The sequence below is a fragment of the Lissotriton helveticus genome, chromosome 7, assembly GCF_964261635.1.
Source record: "Lissotriton helveticus chromosome 7, aLisHel1.1, whole genome shotgun sequence".
NCBI lineage: Eukaryota > Metazoa > Chordata > Amphibia > Caudata > Salamandridae > Lissotriton > Lissotriton helveticus.
In genome coordinates, this window is record NC_136068.1 from 1,294,827,007 (window position 1) to 1,294,846,834 (window position 19,828).

General features: G+C 43.5%; 1 protein-coding gene across 4 annotated transcripts in view; it reads right to left on the minus strand.

Annotated features, from left to right (window-relative positions):
- The window catches only part of UNC13D (unc-13 homolog D), an 880,699-nt gene that overhangs the window by 40,540 nt on the left and 820,331 nt on the right, over positions 1–19,828 (minus strand). For all 4 annotated transcript variants that reach the window (XM_078654550.1, XM_078654552.1, XM_078654549.1 and 1 more), the window contains exons 30-31: positions 15,947–16,067; positions 7,849–7,972 (exon numbers count right to left, since the gene is read on the minus strand). In XM_078654550.1, coding sequence (XP_078510676.1) covers positions 7,849–7,972; positions 15,947–16,067 — 245 coding nt within the window. The remainder of the gene's footprint in view (positions 1–7,848; positions 7,973–15,946; positions 16,068–19,828) is intronic.

The window sequence follows — 19,828 nt, forward strand, 5'->3', positions numbered from 1 at the left end:
TGTTACTTTTTCGTCAGGATGAGGTAAAAACACCCGTTTTGGATCAAGGTGATGGAACCTCTTGTCTGCTTTCGAGGGATGAGGTGGAGCAAGGAATTCTGGCAAGATGATAGACTGAACAACATTGATTGGTGTCACAACTTTAGGGAGGAAAGCCACCCAGGTATTTAACACCGGAAAGCATGTAATATAGGGTGGGTGTATCAAAAGCACACTCCCATGGCATTCAGCATGAAGGTAACAAGGAAGACTGGTTTTAGCATCAATAGCCTTAAGGAGTAGCTGGGAATAAGTTTGAAGCTGTGCTCATCAGGAATACCAAGACCAGTTTAAGGTCACATTGGCTCATCACAAACGGTTTGGGAGGAAATATATCAAACCTTTATTGAAACGCATCTCAACTGGTGACAATATATCTGGCAAACCACGGAAAAGGGCAAAGGGGCTGCTGAGTAACCTTTCAGTCCTTGTCGGGTTAAGGAGAGAGCAAACAAAAGAACATTGGAAAGTTTGGCTTGTAAAAGGTCAATGTTTTGGGGACCAAACCAGGCAACAAATTGTTCTAGCACCCACATTACATGGACTTTGTGGAAGGACTTCTGGCAACAAGGGTAACATCCACAACCTCAGGCAGCAACTCAAATATATTTAGCTGCCACTATTCTACTTAATGCATGGAGGTGCAAGTTGTGAAGACTTGTATGCAGGGTTCTGCCTTGATACTGAGATAGGAGGTCCTCGTGAAGCGGAAGCCTCATCGGATGGTAAACGCTCAGAATTCTGGGTGCCATACTCTCTTAGCCCAGTCAAGGACAATCAATATGACTCAGGCCTGGGCTTTTCGGATCTTCTTCACAACCCGAGGTGAGAGCGGTATCTGTGGGAAGGTGTACTGGGAAGGTGTACAGGGAAGGTTCACAGGAGTCCCTCATTTACTCCAGCCTAGATGTGTCTCCTAATGAGTGCCTTGGAAAAAACTAGTGGATACAAAATTGCTGACAATGTGCATTCTCTACAGAGATGAACAGATCTATCCAGGGCTCCCCTCATTGTTGGAACCTGCATCAGGTTGGGAAAGAGAGGTCACTCAGGATCTGCCAGACAGCACCATCTGAGTTTGTCCACTTTGGCATTTAAGCATGGCCCTAGCAGGTGGTAGCAACCAGGAAGATTTTCTGTTCTGTTCCAGCCACCTCCAGAGGTACAGGACCTCCTGATATAGGTACTAGGACCCCATTCTACTCTGCTTTGTTGCTGTATTACCTAAGGTACTGTTTTCTGTGAGAACCTGCACCAGCCTCCCATTGAGGGCCAAAAGTATGGCTCAAAGCTGCAGAGGCTGACCTGGAACAGACTGTCAGCTGCAAACCATGTGCCTCTGATCTCCACCTCCCACAGGTGACCACACCTTAACACCTCAAACCCGCTGTGTTGCATCTGCCACAACTGTTAAGCTCTTGGTGGAGAAGGGAGCGCAGCCTGCTGAAATCCAGATTGGCACCAGACAATAACCACTGCAGATCCTGAGCTATCTACCTTATGATCCAAATGAGTTGGAGAGGAGGCGCTGATGCTGAGCCCAATGTGTATTGAGGTTTCATTGCAGGGCTTGCATGTGCCACCTGATACTGTGAGCGAGGAGGATTCATGAAACCAAGTGTTCAAGAAGCCTCAGAGCCACCCTCACTGAGACCCAGGGCTAACTTGAAACATCTGGATCAAACCCCGAATATCCTCGACTTACTGTGGTGGAGGGAAAGCCTTCAACGTTGCCATACCTAGAACTGCCCCAATTAATGAAAGTCTCTCTGTCCGCCTCAGTTGGGAATTTGGAAAAAACCCACCAATGTTAAGAGTTCGCCTGTCATCCTGAGGTGGTCCTCAACTGCCCGTCCAAGCCCGTCTTTAGCAGCCAGTCGTCAAGGTACAAGAATACATGTACTCCCAACCCCTGAAGATGGACAGCAAACACAATGAATACTCTTGTGCACACTGGATGGGCTGAGGTAAGGCCGAAGGGGAGTATGGCAACATGAAAGCATTTCTGGCCAACCATAAACTACAAGTAATGCCTGTGGCACTGTAGGATGGGCCAATGGGACTATGATTCCTGCACGTCCAGTGACTCCATCCATTCTCCTGGGTCTAGGGTGTCTAGAATAAGAGCCAGAGTGAGAATTTTGAAATTGTCTTTGTACAGATAGGAATTCAATAGGCAAAGTAGCGCTATAGCCCTCAGATTCCAGTCCTTTTTCAGACAAGAAAGTAGAGTGAATAGCATCTTTTGCACTTCTACGAATCAGATACCTGGTCAATGGCACTCTTGGAGAGTAAACTATGTACCTCCTGCATCAGGATTGTTAAGTGCTCCTCTGAAATTCGCTATGGTGTGGGAGTAATAAATAAAGGATAGTGTGTAGCCTCTTTCAGATTTGTAAGACCCATATGCCCAATGTGATGGATCTCCCGCCAAGGAGGCATTGCTGCATATATTATATTTCATTTATTTATAAAGCACACATATCATCCCCAAGGGAACATGCCGGCGCTAGGACCAACACAAAGAGACTCTGCAAAATCAAATGCCCCTAAAGAGGGAACAACCAGGTTTTCAAGTGCTAGTGAAATACAAGAAGATCCTCCATGAAGTAGATTTTTAAAAGTAAAGAATTCCTGTGCTGCAGGTCAAGGCTCGATGGGAAGAGCGCAACACTCTACTGGGTTTGTAGAAAGCCACTTTGCCAAGCAGTATAGCTGGCCGCCACACATGGCGCGACTTATCAGCATAACAGAGTAGCTTGAAACTGGATCTTTTCCGCACTGGGAGCCAGTACACCCAATTGAGGCAGGCTGATGTTGAGCACCTTTCTGGGCCTATTACAGATCAGTCTGGCTGCCTCATTCTGCATGAGCTGCAGGTACCTAAACAAGTAAAAAGTCATCCCTAAGTATCAATCAATCAACTGAATTTGTATCGCGCAGTACTGTCAACCCTATGTGTATCTGGGCACTGTGGTTGCCGTGTTTTTTTTTTTTTGTTTTTTTTAAGAGTCAGGTCTTGAGCTTTTTTCTGAAGTCTGCCAGTGATGGGGCTGTGCGGAGATGGAGAGGCAGGTCGTTCCAGGTCTTGACTGCAATGTAGTAGGAACGGCCTCTACTGCGGCTGGGACTGATTCAGGGGGTGTGGGCGAGGGCCTGTGAGGAGGATTGCATGTGTCTGGTGGGTAGATGGAATTTCAGTCAATAGTTGATGTAGGATGGCCCCTAATCTTGTATAGCCTAGGAGTGAGTGAGGCTTTTGAACCAGCATCTCATCTTGATGTGGAGCTAGTGGAGGTTTCTGAGGTGTGGGTGATATGGGTTTGTTTGAGGAGGTCCAAGATATGTTTGGCTGCAGCGTTCTGTATGGTCTGTAGTTTTCTGGGGAGCAGGGTGGAGATGCTGGCATAGAGGGCGTTGCTGTAGTTGAGACGACTAGAGATGAGGGCCTGAGTGATGGTTTTTCATGACGCTGACTGGGCTCCATCAAACAATTCTGCAGAACATACGAAGGGTGTTGAGGCAGGAGGAGGAGACTGTGCTGATTTGTAGTGTCATAGTCAGTTTGCTGTCCAGGACGATGCTTAGGTTGCATATGTGGTTGGTCAGTGAGGGTGTTGGTCTGAGTGCTGCAGGTCACCAGCCATGGTCCCTGATGGAGGTGTTCTTCCCGAAGATCTGTCTGTTCAAGATAAGAGCCCATGTAACTGTCCTACGCCAGGCTACAGGGATCCCAAGTGTACCTGGTCTTGCATTGAGTGGGAATTGTCTAATACGACTCCCAAATTCTTAGCGACTCTCCTGGGTAGCAGATTCGGACCAAGAGAAATGGGCCACCATGCCCAGAAAATGTTGAGGATGCTGATTTCTGTCGTAGCATCAGCATCCTCAACATTTTCTGGGCATTATCATTATGTCAATAACATCTTTATAACCTATGTATAATTCTTTGTAGTAACAGCTTGGTTTATGAAAATCATTTTTTATCTTTATATTTTTTAAATCATGTATATCAATGAATATGTGCATATCAATTTTTTATTAATGTAATTAAATTTTCTACTTTATCATAGAACAATTTTTTCTTGAGTCCTCTTTCTCCTTATGGTGTGTACTTTTTCCTGTTTTTGTCAGACTATGTGTATTTTTTGGCCTGGGCCTTTACCTTTGCATATGTTTGCTTAACCCTGACCCAGGGAATTTATCTCTTTTCAGGGGGTCCCTGTTACCTCAACTGGGAAAGCTAACAATGCATGTAGGCCAGTCCAAGAATAACCAAAAAATGCCCTAAACTGATAGGAAAATTGGTTCTTTGGCATCAATGTCTATGTGCTGCGAAATCAGGAGAGTTTCGGGAGGCAATTAGGCCATCCTAAGGCTAAGGAGAATCTACACTATTCCTCAGATGTTGCAGTCCAATTTTTGATGGAAGGGTCTAGTATGGTGATCTTTTAGTGTAGCTGGGTGATGGTTTTTAGTAAGGTTTTTTGGATGAATCGCACACGGGTGGTAATGCTCTATTGCTTCCTGAGATGCTCCGGTTTTCGCAAGGTCTCACAGCCATTTAATTTGGTATGGGTTTAGTTGCTTCACTCTTCTGGCACCGGTCTTCTGTATTTTTGTACGCGTGGTGATTGATGCAAGTTTTCTGAGGTCTGGGACACTCTTTCGCTAATCAGTTACCTATTTTATGTTCTTATCTCACCATACATTAATTATGTATAGCCCATGTCACATTACATTTATTGTGGATGTCGAAAGAAGTTGATTTTCCTTTTAAAACCTGCAGGTAAAATATTTGCTTGACTTCCTTGGCCCGGAGGAGGCCTTGAAATATTTAGGGTAAAAACAACTTGCTTTTGCAGGAGAGCCATGAAGGAGAAAGTTTCTAGATTATATTAGCAATAGGTTTAACAGGTCACTGGCCCGTAGCTCCTTTAGTATAGGACTACCTTCAGGTGGATGGACGCTGTAAGAGTTTACATAATTGCCCTACATTTGCAAAAACGAAGGAAGCAACAAGGAAAAATGGAACAAAATGCAAATTAACGATGTTAATTTTTTTATTATTTTGGTTGGTCAGAATTTCCCAGGATTTGAGCCTTTAACAGTTACTGAACACAGGCACTGTATGATACACTTATAAGAATGATTTGTAATGATAATTGATTGTGTCAATGATGGTTTAAATACTTGAATCTTTCCCCACAGCTTTCTGCTTTACTTATTTCTTGTATTCAAAGCCCAGGGACTGTGGGGTGACTAGGGCAAACACTTTATGCTTTGTGGCAACAGCTGTATCACAACATAGGTTACCAGCTTAGAGTAAGGCTGCCTAATGACAGGTTGCGCTTTTGCGAACTCGTAGGACGACGTCAGTTGCGATCGGGCTATCATCATTTTGAGGTCCGCCATGGGTGTCGGCACCAGCTCATCTATTGAAGGTGGTGAAGTTGATGCCTGCGTGGATCTGGAACTGAAGTCTGTAGTGGGTCTGTATGGACCCAATAACCGGTCAAAGAGGAACAGACAGCATCGGGGAAGGCCCTTTAGCAGTGATCTGACTGGAGGCCTCTTCAGTTCTGAGGGGTCCAAAGGTGTACAACAGGGAGCTAGAATCGCAGGAAAGATTTACAGTATGGCCTTGTGGAAGGCTGCTGTTTGCTGTGGGATCAACCACAGCCCGGACAGCTCATGAGTACCTTGGGACCAGCTAAAGAATCGGTTCAAAAACTGGGGATTTTCGAGGGAGTGCAGTGTTTATTTGGATGCTGTCGCACCTCCTCTTTCAAGCTAGATTGGTAGGATGAGGTTGAGTCCTGCTTCGTATTTTATATTTGCTGGGACATTTACTATGACTTACTCGAAGACTCTGAGCGGGAAGTTGATCATTCAGGAGAATAGCCATGTAACTGAGCCTGCAACTTAGAGTAGGAATGAGATCTGAAGTTCAACCCGACCGCTTCTTGTATTCAGTGATCTAAAGCTTCGCCTTCCAGTCCAGAATCTCAGGGGTGGCTCAGACAAAGACGACAAGAGGTCTGTGGAAAGCACAGGGGTGCAGAGCATTCAAAGGCTGGGAGAAGAATTCACAGGCAAACATTTGTGGACTGATGATACATGTGGGCTGGTAGCATATCTTGGCTCATGGGATATATGTGAGGATACATGGGCTGCTGGCTTAGGTGCATAGTTTATTGGGGGTTTTAACAAAAGTTTTACCTCTGACACCATAAATCATACACGCTTATTTCGAGAGCAGAAGTCCCTTTTATTCACTCTACTGAGCTTATTGTTTTTTAACTTTCTTTGTATGCAACTTTTTTTGGTTAGTTGTGTTTCCAGTCTATACATGAAAACTCATTAACATTTCATGTCTTAATTCTTTTGCACAAAAAATATATACACCGCACATTATTTACAGATAGCAAATAAGTACAAATGTATACATATATTCAAATGCAAACAATGAAACGTGTTATTCCAAACATTGATCCAAATGTATACATATATTCAAATGCAAACAATGAAACGTGTTATTCCAAACATTGATCCAAAATCAACTCTTCTGGTTGGAGTCCTACTTTATTGCCTGTATTGAACTGTTTATTACTTGGCAATTCCTCCTAATTGGTTCTATTACAGTAAAGAGTCTATACTTAGAGAGAAACTGGGTGGGCTCAGAGAGTCTGGCTCCACATGTTTATTTCAGCATTATCTTTCGGTTGTATTGTACTCTAATCCTCTATAAGTGATGCCAACGCGTTTTGACCTCTATATTTATGGACCTCTTAATATGTGTAAGGTCTTCCTCAGGGCACGTTCAGTATAGCGTAGGACAAATTCAATTTCACTTGTTGTTTAGGGCGGGGTGGGGGCGAGCTGCAGGTTCAAGTTTTTCTTAAAGTGAAAAGTTGTCTCTTATTCGAATCTGGTGAAGGGAGTCTCTTGTTTGCCACTTTGTGAGACCGTTCTCGCTCCTGTTTTATGTGGGGGTTTTATGTTTCTGTATGGAATCGACGCGGTCCCTTATCTGCACTCTCGATCTCTTCCTCGCTCTTCAGACGGGCTTGTTTCTTCTCAGATGCTGTTTATTGGGGGTGACATGGGCATGGAGGGTATAAAAGTTAGGGGAAAAAGCAGCTTGGATTTAAGGGCATAAAGGGAGTTTTGCAATAATATATGGGCTGACGGGATGTTTGCAACGAGGAGGATAACTGGGTTGTAAAGGTGTTGGTAGAAGTGAATAATATATGGGTTGGGGGTATCAATAGATAGTAAGGGATCTGTGGTTTGGAGCCACTTTGTGATTTGCAGGAACGTAGTACCATAACTATATGTGATGGATGTAGTCTTGCTTCATTGTGGATAAAACAAAATGCAACACAAACAGGATATTTCTTAGAAAATATACAATACTGAACCTTGTAATATTCATGAGCTAGATTCTAACTTCTATTAGATACTACACTATAGAGTACCTAAAACTAAGTATCTATGTAACTGTCTTTCAAAACAACTAAGAAAAGTCTAATATAGGAAAAGCCCTAGCTGGAGAATCCAACAAATTTGGTACAAAAAAAGCCCCCTCTGGTACTAAGTGTGCCCCATCAGTGATTGACTATCAGGGCATTTTGAATCTTAAGAGTGATACAGTCAGTCATACTACATTTGCCTTGTATTTCAAGGCAGCAAACCAAGCCCATTCAGATCTTGTCCAAGGTTCAGGAATTTAAGGCTTCGCTATTTCTATGAACAGGACATCATACCATCAATTGGCAAACTATGTGAAACTGCAGACATACGTACAACTCAAAAGCTTCATCAAACAGTGGATGCAAGTCATTCTTCTTGCATTGCGTTGTCCGTGGCTCCACCATGGGGAACACATGCCGTGGCTCCAGGGTCAACTGGACGAACGGGTCACTTAAACCTGGTAGGGCATAGGGAAAGAAAAGAGAGAAACGCATAGTGAGCAAGTTGATGTGAGGCGTATGAACCCCCAAAGTAAGGGGAGTTGCAACATTTACCAGTCCTAGTCTGAGACAACACTTCCGTGGACTGATGTGTAGCCCCAAGGGATGACAATATCTTTTTGTCACTTAATGGTATTCCATCAAGTGAGTAACCAGAAGGGTACTGGAGTACTAGAGTACTAGACATTAACAACAGTAATATTTTTAAAATTGGGCACATATATATATATGCAAAAGCTTCCTGACCGCCCAATGCACGGCGGAACCACTCAGGCACGGACCTCTTCAGCTTCTCCCAAAAAATTACGGACTCCCACACGTATTGAAGTGTGAAAGCAGTGCAGTCTTTATTTTGGCATACAGGTAACTGGACAAGTGTCCTCCATGACGCGTTTCGCTCCATCACATGATGCGTCCCAAAACGTATGACATTTTTAAAGTATACATCTAAAAAAGCCTTTCCATGCAGGCAACCAGCTAGCGCCCGACTTGATTTCGGGACTGTTACTAACCAAAAAGTCACTTGTGGATGGGGCTGTCTTGAAAGTTATTGTTGGACTATGTGAAAGTGTATCCCCCACCACGGGATCACTCAACACAAGGTGCCAGTTTTTCTTTATAATCCTGCACAGACTATATCTCTGTTTATTAAACGTCAGGATCAACCTAGTGTTGCTGGCCCATGGGCGTGTGTTGTTCGTTTGTCTGACCTTGCTATGTGATGGTTTAAATAGCACGCCATTTCTGCATTGATCCCTGTTTTTTTTCATTGCCGTATTGACCATTTGCTCCTGGCTAGGAAGCGTAGCTTGTCTTCTTCCTGTGTCCCTTAATTAAATCACTGTTCCAACTGCAAATTCTCCTCACCCAAAGCATTTCTTTGTATGGAATGCTACATATGGTATGCTTAGGGTGGAAGCTTGTTGCATGTAGGACAGTGATCCTGCAGTTGGCTTGCGATGTAATTTAGTTTCAAGGTGACCACTGGCAACTATGACCTCCACATCCAGGAAACAGACTGAGCTCTCACTGATGTCAGTGTGAAGTGTAAGTTGATATCATTGCTTTTAATACTGTAAACAAACTCCACTGCGCTCTCTCTGCTCCCTCGCCAAATCACGAAAAGGTTGTCAATGTACCTTTTCCACTTAATTACATGATCTGCCAGGGATCTGGAGTACACTGTATTTAAAATCATTGCTTACCACCATCCCATATGGAGGCAAGAATAGCTTGGAGAAAAGCTTGCCCCCATTGCTGCCCCTCTTATCCGTTGGTAGACTTGATGTTGGAACAAAAAGAAATTATTTTCCAGGCAGAATTTTGTCAGGCTAATGAGCATTTTTGTAATGTTGATAGAATGCGATAGACATGGTGCCCAGAAAGCGTTTCAGAGCCCTAATGCCATCCTTATGGTGTATGCTGGTGTATAAATTAGATACATCCAATGTCATTAACAGGTAATCATCTTGCCACTGACAATTGTAAACTTGTTAAAAAAGTCAGTAGTGGAGGAGCCAAGCTCGCGAGCGTAATGGTCGCCTTTTAGCTCGGCTCCCGCAGCCCTCCGGCCTGATCATGTATCCTGTATAATATCCTGTCCGGAGACGACACATTATCGGACAATCGGAAACGGAACACCTCGCTGGTACTCACCATTTGGCCCGGAGGTCTCGACGTGCAGCGGCTCCGAAGTTGTGCCCTCCGCAAGACCGGGGCCTCCGTGGAACCTAGACCGGGACCTAGCCTGTGGGGTCCGACGACTGTCGGCCCCGGTCGGGAGAGTGAACCAATGATGAGAGCCGTTGTGCGAAAATCCCGGCGATCCTGATCCGGGCCTGCCCTGGTGACCGCGCGGCTGATGTGGGTGAGATGCACCGGGGACTGATTCTGTGAAGGGGTCCTCCCCCCGCCGCTGCTTTGACCGGCGGCCCTGGACCTCTGCGCCCGGACTCTGCTTGTTGGGGGCGCCGGTGCTGGTGTAGGCGGAGACCCGCATTGGGCGGACATCCTTTCGGCACCAAGGCTGCCATTGCTGGGAACCCCCCGGAGCTCTGTGAAGTCCTACATTTTTGAACTGTTTTTTGGGGGTCGCGGAGGGCGGCGACTGGGCTGACTTCGCGAAATGGCGGCCGACCCTCTGAAACATGAATCGCCTTGTGGCGGCGGGCTTGGGTTGCCTAATTGCGCGGGGGTCCGGTCTAGTGAGCGTGAGCTTACGGTCAGAGATATCCTGGAAGCTCTGAGAGCCCTGCGCGCATCCCTGACCCCCGATGTCCCTGTGAGTCCGCCACGATCTGCCGCCATTTTGAGCAGCCGTTTCTTCTTGCCGCCCTCTTATTTCAGTGACTCCATTGCCTCGCCCCCCTCTATGGCCGCAAGTGTTGCTGCCGCTGATCGAAGATCATTTTGTGTGCCGGTGACTTTGGAGCTCCCTGTTTTTCGAGGTTCTGACCCCGGGGACTTGGACATTGTGCCGCGGCCCTGTTCGGCTCGGATGCCTAGAAATATTGGTGGACTGCCGCCTGCACCTGCTCCGATGGCTTCGCCTTTGTTTACTACGGAGACCCCCTCGCCTTCCCAAGCGGCGAAACTGAACTCCTGTTCTTCATCACCCGTGCTGCGATTGCTGATGCATTTAAACTCTCTGCTCGGACTTTTGCTCACTTGCGGACTGATTTACCCCCCATGTCTACATGGTAGTCGACATTTTTTTCGATTGTGTGCTGGTTTTGTATTGAATATCTCATTCTACACTGTCATGTGGTGGGTGGGATTTGTGGTTCGGAAGGGATGGGGGTGATATGCACGACTCCTGGTTGATTATTGGTATACGACTTAGTGGCGCAGTTGTTTGTACCCATAGAGCGGTGGGTGGTCCCCTCCTCTGTAAGTTTTATGGCGCTTGATGGGGTGTCGTCCTGGTCTGTTTTTGCTGCGATTGTCTGGTTGGGCGGAGGGCGGCGGCCGACCATATTGATTTCTGTTCTTATGCTCCTCCCTCCTGTTTTCTTTATTTTTGTTTCTGTTTCTTTTTGTCTCGTTCTTCTCTCTTTCTTTCTTGCTAAATTTCGGGTTCTGGTTTAGGGCGACAGGCACGCTGTCTGAAGGGTAGGCCATAGCCTTCTACAGGGGTGCAGGGTGGGATGGGTGGGTTGGGTTCTATTTGTTGTTTGTTTTATGGTTCTATGGCCCTTTTGTATCTCTTTATAGTAATGTCGCGTCTGTCCCTGCCTCCCGTGGTGTGTTCGGGGTGAGGTGTGTGGTGTCGTTAACCCTCCTTTTATGGTTCGGTTGCATTTCTTCTCGATTGCTGTACCCTCACTGGTGCTGATACTCCTGTTTTCTCCTGTACTCCCGCCACGGGACGCCTGTGTCGGCGTGTCTTCTTTCTTTCGTTTTTGTATTTCATTTCTTTTTCTCCTTGTTCCGTCTTGTTCTCCTCCCCTCCCCCTCTTTCCCCCCCCCCCCTTCCCCCTCCTTTCCTCGCCCCCGTCCCCCTCCCTCCATTTTCCTAGAGGTCACTATGACGGGTTAGTTTTGATGTAATGTTTCTCCGATCCCTCTGTTCTGGCTTAGCTGTGGTTTGGGTGGTGGGCATGTAACGATGATACTGTTCAAGTGTCGATTATGTCTAAATTATCCCGATCTTCCTGTGTGAATTGTGTTGCCTCTCCTGTATTGTGGCCCCATACCCCCTTATTGTCGCTGAGGCTGGTTCTGGGACTTCGGACGTCTCTATATTGAAAGTGAGCCTGTCATATGCCTTATCCCCATATTATAAAATTAACCTTTTTTGCTCCTGTGTCTTGGCCCTCTGGTTCCTAGGTATCTTCCCCCTTTTTACGATTGTATTGCCTCTGCTTCTTGCTGCTTGACTCTGTAATGTTTGCCTTGGAACTTCTGATTGTTTTACGTATTGAGGCCGGCCGATTTGGTTGTAGGCCTAGACTTGTATATCCTTTTGACGCTAATAAAGGTTTAAAAAAAAAAAAAAAAGTCAGTAGTGTCCTGTATGAAGGATGGTAGGGCTCGAACATGTTCCTGTAGGAAGAAGTCAATATAAATAGACACATTCTCCAGCAGGTTCTGTTTGGCCGAGATTATAGGTCTTCTCGGTGGCTTCAAAATGTCTTTATGCACCTTTGGGGATAAAATAAATAATGGGTATAGTTGGATAGTCATTCTTCAAAAATGTGTACTCCCCCTGACTGAGTAATCCTGCACTTTTCCAAGCAAGAAGCTTAACAAAAAATCATTTTGTACAAAAGTAATTATTTGTTTGTTGCTCAATTTGTAACAATTGCGATCGTTTAGTTGCAACAAAGCTTCATCCACATACTGATTCTTAGGCCATATCGTCACATTGCCTCCTTTATCAGAGTTTCTTATTACTACGGAGTCATTGTCTCGAAGCTTCTTTATCAATTGGTGATATTTATGTTGATGTGTGTTCTGTTTTTTGGAATGTGTTTGGATCTTATAGTTTAACTTTTTAACCGCCGTTATTAATTTATTAAAAGTATCAATTGAATCCCTTGGTAGGATTCGTATAAACATTGATTTTGGTTTCAAACCTGTATTCAAGGTTGCAGAGACATTCATTAGTTGTTGTTCCATAACCAGTTGCGTAGACCCTGGCTGCTCTAATGTGGATTCGTGATTTTGCAGGGCATGTAGATCTCATGGCAAGTTGGCACCCGAGGCTGATAGGGTGCTGACACAACTAGGAGAGGCCTCTTCTGTAATTTGTATTGGTGGTATGATTTTTGTTAGCAGATGAAACTTTTTTAATTTCAATTTTCTAATAAATTGAGTTATTGAGTTGATTATTGTGTTGGTGTTTTGCGTGCTTTGGATCACTTACTCCTCCAGTTTCTGTTGACTGATTTCTTTTGTGCACCCAGTTTCTCGTTGGCGCCTTCTTCGCCGTCTTTCTCAACGCCTTGCATTCCTCCTCTGTCTAATTTGAAATTTGCTATCCTGGGGCGCAACTTTGGCGCCTTTCCTGCCGTAAAAAATTATAGTCTTCGGCTAGCGTGAGTTTTGTTTTTGGAATATTGCTTCGCTAGACACTACGCATGTACCAAGCATCACACTGGATGTGGAACAACTTCAATACTCCCATTAAGGCATTGCAAAAGTGTACTCCATGTGTGGAACCTCATAGGCTTAATCAACAGAGGTGACAAAGAACTCCCTCAAGTAGTCAAAGTGTGAAGATGAACTTTCAGGCACCAGTAGAAGCCAAGGAGATAATGGTGTGAAGACAGAATACAATAGAATTCTGTTGTATAACAACGCCATATGCTCAAATGCACCTAACAAAAGGAAGGGGTTTTCCCTATATAACCCAAACAAGCATCTTGGAAAAACATGCACAAGCAAAAATATGATGCTATGGGACCAATTGAATCTCAAACAATGCTCAAACAGGTTTGTAAATTACCTATCTGATCCTATTTCGTATTCTAGAACAAATCTCTACAATTCAAATATGTCTGTTACACGCCGTTCCCTCAATAAATGAATTATATTCACCGGATATGTCTTCCTTTTTTGGAGTTTTATTATATTTTCACAGTATCTTGTATTTCATTTTTTTACTTTCTTTTGCATAGTATAAACATCTATATTATGCTATTTACAAAAAAAGAATCACATATACAAATATCTACAAAACATTGGAAAAATAGGTTGAACATTCGTTCATTATTTCTAATAGCCCAAACTACTTAAATGGATGCTCTATCGTCTATTATCTAAGGAGCATTCCTAATTAAACAGGTACACCTTATTACAGCAGTATTTGAGCGATCCCTATTTGATCCGTATTCTTTTGAACTACTGCTGATTATTACTTGTCCTTGAATATTAATTCATAGAGCATCCATTTAAGTAGTTTGGGCTATTAGAAATAATGAACGAATGTTCAACCTATTTTTCCAATGTTTTGTAGATATTTTTATATGTGATTCTTTTTTTGTAAATAGTGTAATATAGATGTCTATACTATGCAAAAGAAAGTAAAAAAATGAAATACAAGATACTGTGAAAATATAATAAAACTCCAAAAAAGGAAGACATATCCGGTGAATATAATTCATTTATTGTGGGAACGGCGGGTAACAGACATATTTGAATTGTAGAGATTGGTTCTAGAATACGAAATAGGATCAGATAGGTAATTTACAAACCTGTTTGAGCATTGTTTGAGATTCAATTGGTCCCATAGCATCATATTTTTGCTTGTATATGCTCAAATGCAAGCAGGAAGACGGCAGAGCAGTAAGCTATGCATCAGGCAAAAAAATGTACTTCTAATTGATACTTCTTCATGCAGGTCTTTTATTTTAGAAACATTCATGTAGCACTTACCATATAATGTAGGCGGTCTAAGGAAGGTTATCAGCCAACGAATCTAACAAAGAACATCTACAGACAACTATACTAAAATGTATCTCCTACCTGTACTCGATGCATAGACAGAAGGATTTGTAAATGTGTGTCCTGATGCCCATGTAATTGCTTGGCAAATGTCCAAGGAAACGGAATCTAGCACAGGATAATTTGTTTTTCCTGAATCTCAACCTTAAGAGCTGGAGGAGAAGAATGTTCATGTTGGAACAATAAAGCGTCTGTACAAGGTGGAACGGTCATTCATGTCCTATGCAAGTACTCTTTACAAAGGGAGAGAGAGAGGAAACTGGATCAGAGGGGCTCGTCCTCCTACCAAAGTATTAATACCAATATATAGATCTTTTACATCATATACATATATATATATGTGTGTGTGTATATACATATATATATATATATATAATGTATATATACATATATGTACACACAAATACACAAAGACATCCATCCAAACTCTAATATAATTTTAAAAAACAAAAGAAAAATATGTATTTTCAATGTATTACTTTCAAGTGTATATACATTAAAAATAACAATATTTTTGGCTGTTTTTGGACGATATTCCATCCATTATATATAAAAACTCCAATTGCATAAGTGGACTAACCCTCTAAAGGAGAAAAAAACAACAGGGTTGCTGCTAGGTGGCATGCTTCATCATCGGGTCCTTCCTATTCTACTGTGGAACGGGGCATGCTGCGACCTACGCATTACGTAGGAGCACTTTTTTTGTGTATCCAATGATAAATCCTTGAACTTTAATGACCAAGCAGTGAGGATGTCAGCTATCTGCTATGGTGCTTAGGATGCTATGAAAAATTCTTGCTCTCCTCCCTCCCACCTCTAAGAGATTGGTGGTCCAGACTTTCACTTTCTCTCGCCTGCACTATTGCAATTCTCGGTATCGTGAAGCACCAAAGGCCACAATACGGAAATTGCAGGAGTTATAGAACTCTGCTGCTTTTATTTACATAACTTGCCCAGACATCAATCCGTCCTATCAGCTTTGCGCACCCTCCATTGGCTCATGGTGGCAGAGAGAATCAAATTCAAATAACTGGGTATTACTCATAGGGCATTCCTTGACAAAGGGCCCCTTATCTCCCTCTCTTTGGCATTGCCTTATCTCTGAGAGCTCTGCACTCCTCTAATGCACATTTGGTCACAGTACATTTGGTTCAAATAGAAAACTATGAAGGGCACTCCTTTATTTAAAACACAGCTTAACTCTGGAACAGTCTTCCCCACTCCTTGCTATCAGCAAAAAAGGAACTCCATCAACGGAAATTCCTAAAAACTTTGTTCTTCCAGAATAGCTTCTTCTAAACTCCTGTAACTTGTTTGTGCCACACTATTAGTAATGGGATGGGGCAGCTATGCGCTCTACAAGTGCTTCAAAGAATAGAATAGACTTTACCATCTGGTAACCTGGTCTCTCCTTGGTCTGTGATCCCTACTGTGGAATGAAATCTATTTGGCCCCAAGGGTACACAATTCACTGAGAGACTGACCGTTTGAGTCCAGGGGGACAAGGTTCACAGCATTTAAGATCTCCAGTCGTAGCTTCTGTTCTGAATGGCAGTAGAAGGCTTTCACAGTCACCGCCCCAAACTTCTCAGTATTGGTTGTGATCTAGGAGTAAAGAGGGGAAGAGCACAACAGCAGGGTTAACACAGGCTTCAAACCCATTCCAGTGAGGGTTACACTTCACACTGCATGTATGTTATGTTTAGAGGTGAGAGGATCTTAAGTACCCCATAGTTTGGACCCTTTTAGGAATTCAGGTCATATGTCCTTTAGTGTACCTCTGGTAGATAAAATCTGTTCTTCAGTGAGCAGTCCAGTGTGCCCATGTAACTAATACAAACTACAAACCTTTAATTGTAGCACTAGTTATACAGGAGAGGCAGGCTGTCCATTCTTGTATGTGCTAGCCAGAGGAGGTAAAAAACTGCTCCTTCAAAGTGGGAACCTCAGACATTGGTGCATTCTTTCTGTAAAGGCAGTGGGGCTCCTTTGTGGAAGCCTGCAGCTAGGATAAACTAGGAAATTCCCAGGCACGCAGACAGGGCCTATCTACAATGCCATATATTATTTTTGCAGTTTGGATACTAAAGAGGGCAGTTAGATGAGGCGTTCACTTAAATGACTCTGGATGAGCAGTAGTTGCTGTGGGGATTGCTAGTTAACCTGTAGCTAACTGAGCTGCTGCAGACCAGTCTCTTCTGGATTTAGCTTAAGCCTGAGATGTTTATGCACCTTTATTCAAGAAGGTGGTGAGCAGGGTGGTTAAGGAGCAGTCATTATTTTATTGCTTTAGATAGTCCATGTTTGGCACTCAAGGTCTGAGGCACACAGAGGTACAAGACTTATTCAACCATGCTAGGCCTGTGCACCCATGTAGCCCTCACACATACACACTCCCCTGGTAATTCTCCAATCCAAGCTTCTTAATCTGGTGGTATGGACGCAACTCAATAGTTAATGCCATAAACTAGCCCCCGATGCAATAATCTTGGATGCAGCAGATCAGGAGAAATTAACTTGCAACAATCCATTTGCTGCAGGTGAGGGGATATGGTCTAGAACTGGGAATTAGGGTTCATCTGGTGCTAAGGAATAAAGAGAATTACATGCGCTGCAAAATAATGAATTACTTTATTTGGGGGAAAGCAGGACTATTTTGGGAGGTCAAAACGCAATCTATTTCTGTTATCTAACTTGCTCACCACAATTTTGTTTATGAGGGTCTTGGTGGAATTATACGGAAGGTAGAGTTAGTTAGTTGCTATAGCTGTAGTGTAAATCAAGAAGGGTAACAATATACTGCTGCCACTGTGATGTACTTGCATTTTTGAATCACATAACAATCCAAGGATACTGGTGATAAGCCAATTGGGAAGAGATCAGTCGAGTCAATACAGAAGGACTGTGAAAGGCCAAAAAGAAGGTCATTCCTGTTCGCGAAAAACTGAGCAGAAGGGACTGTAAAGCTATCTAGCGCCAGGTAATATGAGACAATCATACGTGTGAGTGTGGTGATGGTGAGTGGTATGTAAAGGAAAGGAAAGTGTGCAAAATGTAGATGTCATTGGCAAGTAGGGAAAAACAACATAGTAGATAATGTCACTAGATGAAGAGATGTATAATAACAATAAGAGTGGCTAGGACTGAATCTTGGGGGTACACCCACTGAATGAGGCAAGAGCAGAGTAGCAAGAAAGATAGCATGATCAATTGTAAAGAGTTGAGAAAAACTATTCATTAGTTGTGAGAGCAATGCTGAGGGAGTTAAGGCTGTTGAGTAGGACTGAGAGGTAAACAGTGTCGAAGCGGGTGAAGAGTTCAAGAAGCATAGGTATGACAGTCAATTGCAAAGACCTGACCAACCACAGGGTTTGTTTTGGTTTCAGAGGGTCCGTCTTTCGAAACACGGCGACAGGGAACACACAGAGGAGGGATACCGCAACTTCGTTCGCAATCCACAGAGGGATCGAACCTTAACTGATTTCTGGAAACCTTTATTTTGGATCCCCTCCCGGTAGGGTCTGGTACGCACACGTATCCAGTATTCCCTTGCGTGCATTCACCATACTTGGTTGGAACTTACTAATACTGAAGACTAATTAATTGCTCTAAATCCAGAGCGGAAAATTACTACCTATCTCTGAGGTTTATTATCCTCATATACCGAACTGTCCACCAGAAACGTCAATTAAATCCGACCTACTGACCAGTGGGTCTCTCCACTAGCCCTGAAGAATCGTGTTGACTCAACTCTAACACGACGAAACACGTGTCGGCTGAATGTGGATTTAATAAACAACCTTCCTGAAGGACAAGACATAAAGACACACGGATTTGCTGTTGCTTATTACTGAACTGTTACCTACCTTGTTTAGACATTCTGTCTTTGATTATACTAAATTGTGGTTGCGAGAGCTTTGCCTTTTTATAATTGCAAAGACCTGAACAGTAAAACTGGAGATGTATGAAACAGCAGTCTTGGTTACATAAAGAGCACAAAAAGCAGACAGGTGGGGGATTCAGGAGGTTGTCAGTGTAGGCAGTGGTTCTTGAGAACAGTTGAAGACTGGTAGTTAACTGGAGAAAGAGGATAATAATAACACAGCAAACTGGAAACACTGCGAGACGCAGTCAGTATTTAACGAAAAGTGAAAGGTCAATCAAGAGAACTACAAACAAACAAGAAGACTTGTCTGCTTTGGCTTACACTTCCTCCCTTTGCCTAGAATGAAACAACTTGATTTTGATGTGATTTGGTGCTATCCTTTGTAGTAGACAAGGTGGCAGAATGGCAAAGAGGCACATACATTTATGTAGGAGGCATTGACTCAAAGAAAGTCCTTTGGAGGGTTTATAGATGCCGGCAGAAGCTTTATTTTGCTTACGTTCTAGGTACGTTTTTTTCTCCATGGGAATCTATCGGACACAGTGTTGTGGTATGAAATGAACTGCAGTAAATAGAAGGTACCTTTATCCTTTTGAGAGAGTAATGTGAAACTGTTATGAGGGAGTGTGTTCAGAAATTGTTGGCAAGTTTTCCTAGCAGAAAGGGTCAATATTTTGGTCCATTTCTGTGACAATTATTGATGTTTTCCTGAAACCGGAGCACAAAAGGTGTAATTGTGAGAGACATCCTGGGCCTCATACCACTAATTCTTCAAGACAAAGGAATTCCATTAGCATTTAAGAGAGAAAATCACTTTTCCTGAGCCATTTAGCAAGAAGATTCCCACCACATGCTCAGTTAAGATCTCAAAAAAGAGTATCAACATCTCCAAGCCAGCCATTTTCTGTATGCTGGATAACACCTACCTTAAGGCAGCTTGCAGCCCAGAAGGCTAGTCCCAATCAGAATGGAAGAGGTAAGGACATGGGGAACTCGCAGCCCAAAATCTTCCACTTGGGCTATGAGTGGCAGATCTGAATTCACGGATAGACTGGGGTAGCCCTCTTCAGAGAAAGCTCAGATAGCACAGACATTGGGCATCCATGACCTAACCGACTTGGACGAATGAGCAAACAACAGGATGTACACTTGCACCAAGAGACACCACAAAGAGTAAGGAGAGGATCGTTAGGGAAATAATTTCTGACGTGAGTTCAATTTCATCCACCATGGAATGGTGACCATCTGATCCGCACTGTATGCAAATTAAACTACCTTGAAAGTTCTGCTTAAAGACACAAAAGTCCTGAAAGACGGCCTACTTAAAAAACTTTAAAAGTTTGGTAAGCCAGAGGCCTGTCCCGTCCATAGCTTTAGATCCAGCTACTTGTGGACACTACACAGAGTCCGGAATTCTGTCCATTATCTGCTAATTAAAGTCACCAGCTTGGATTCAGCTTCCCAAAGCAAGGGAGTGTTG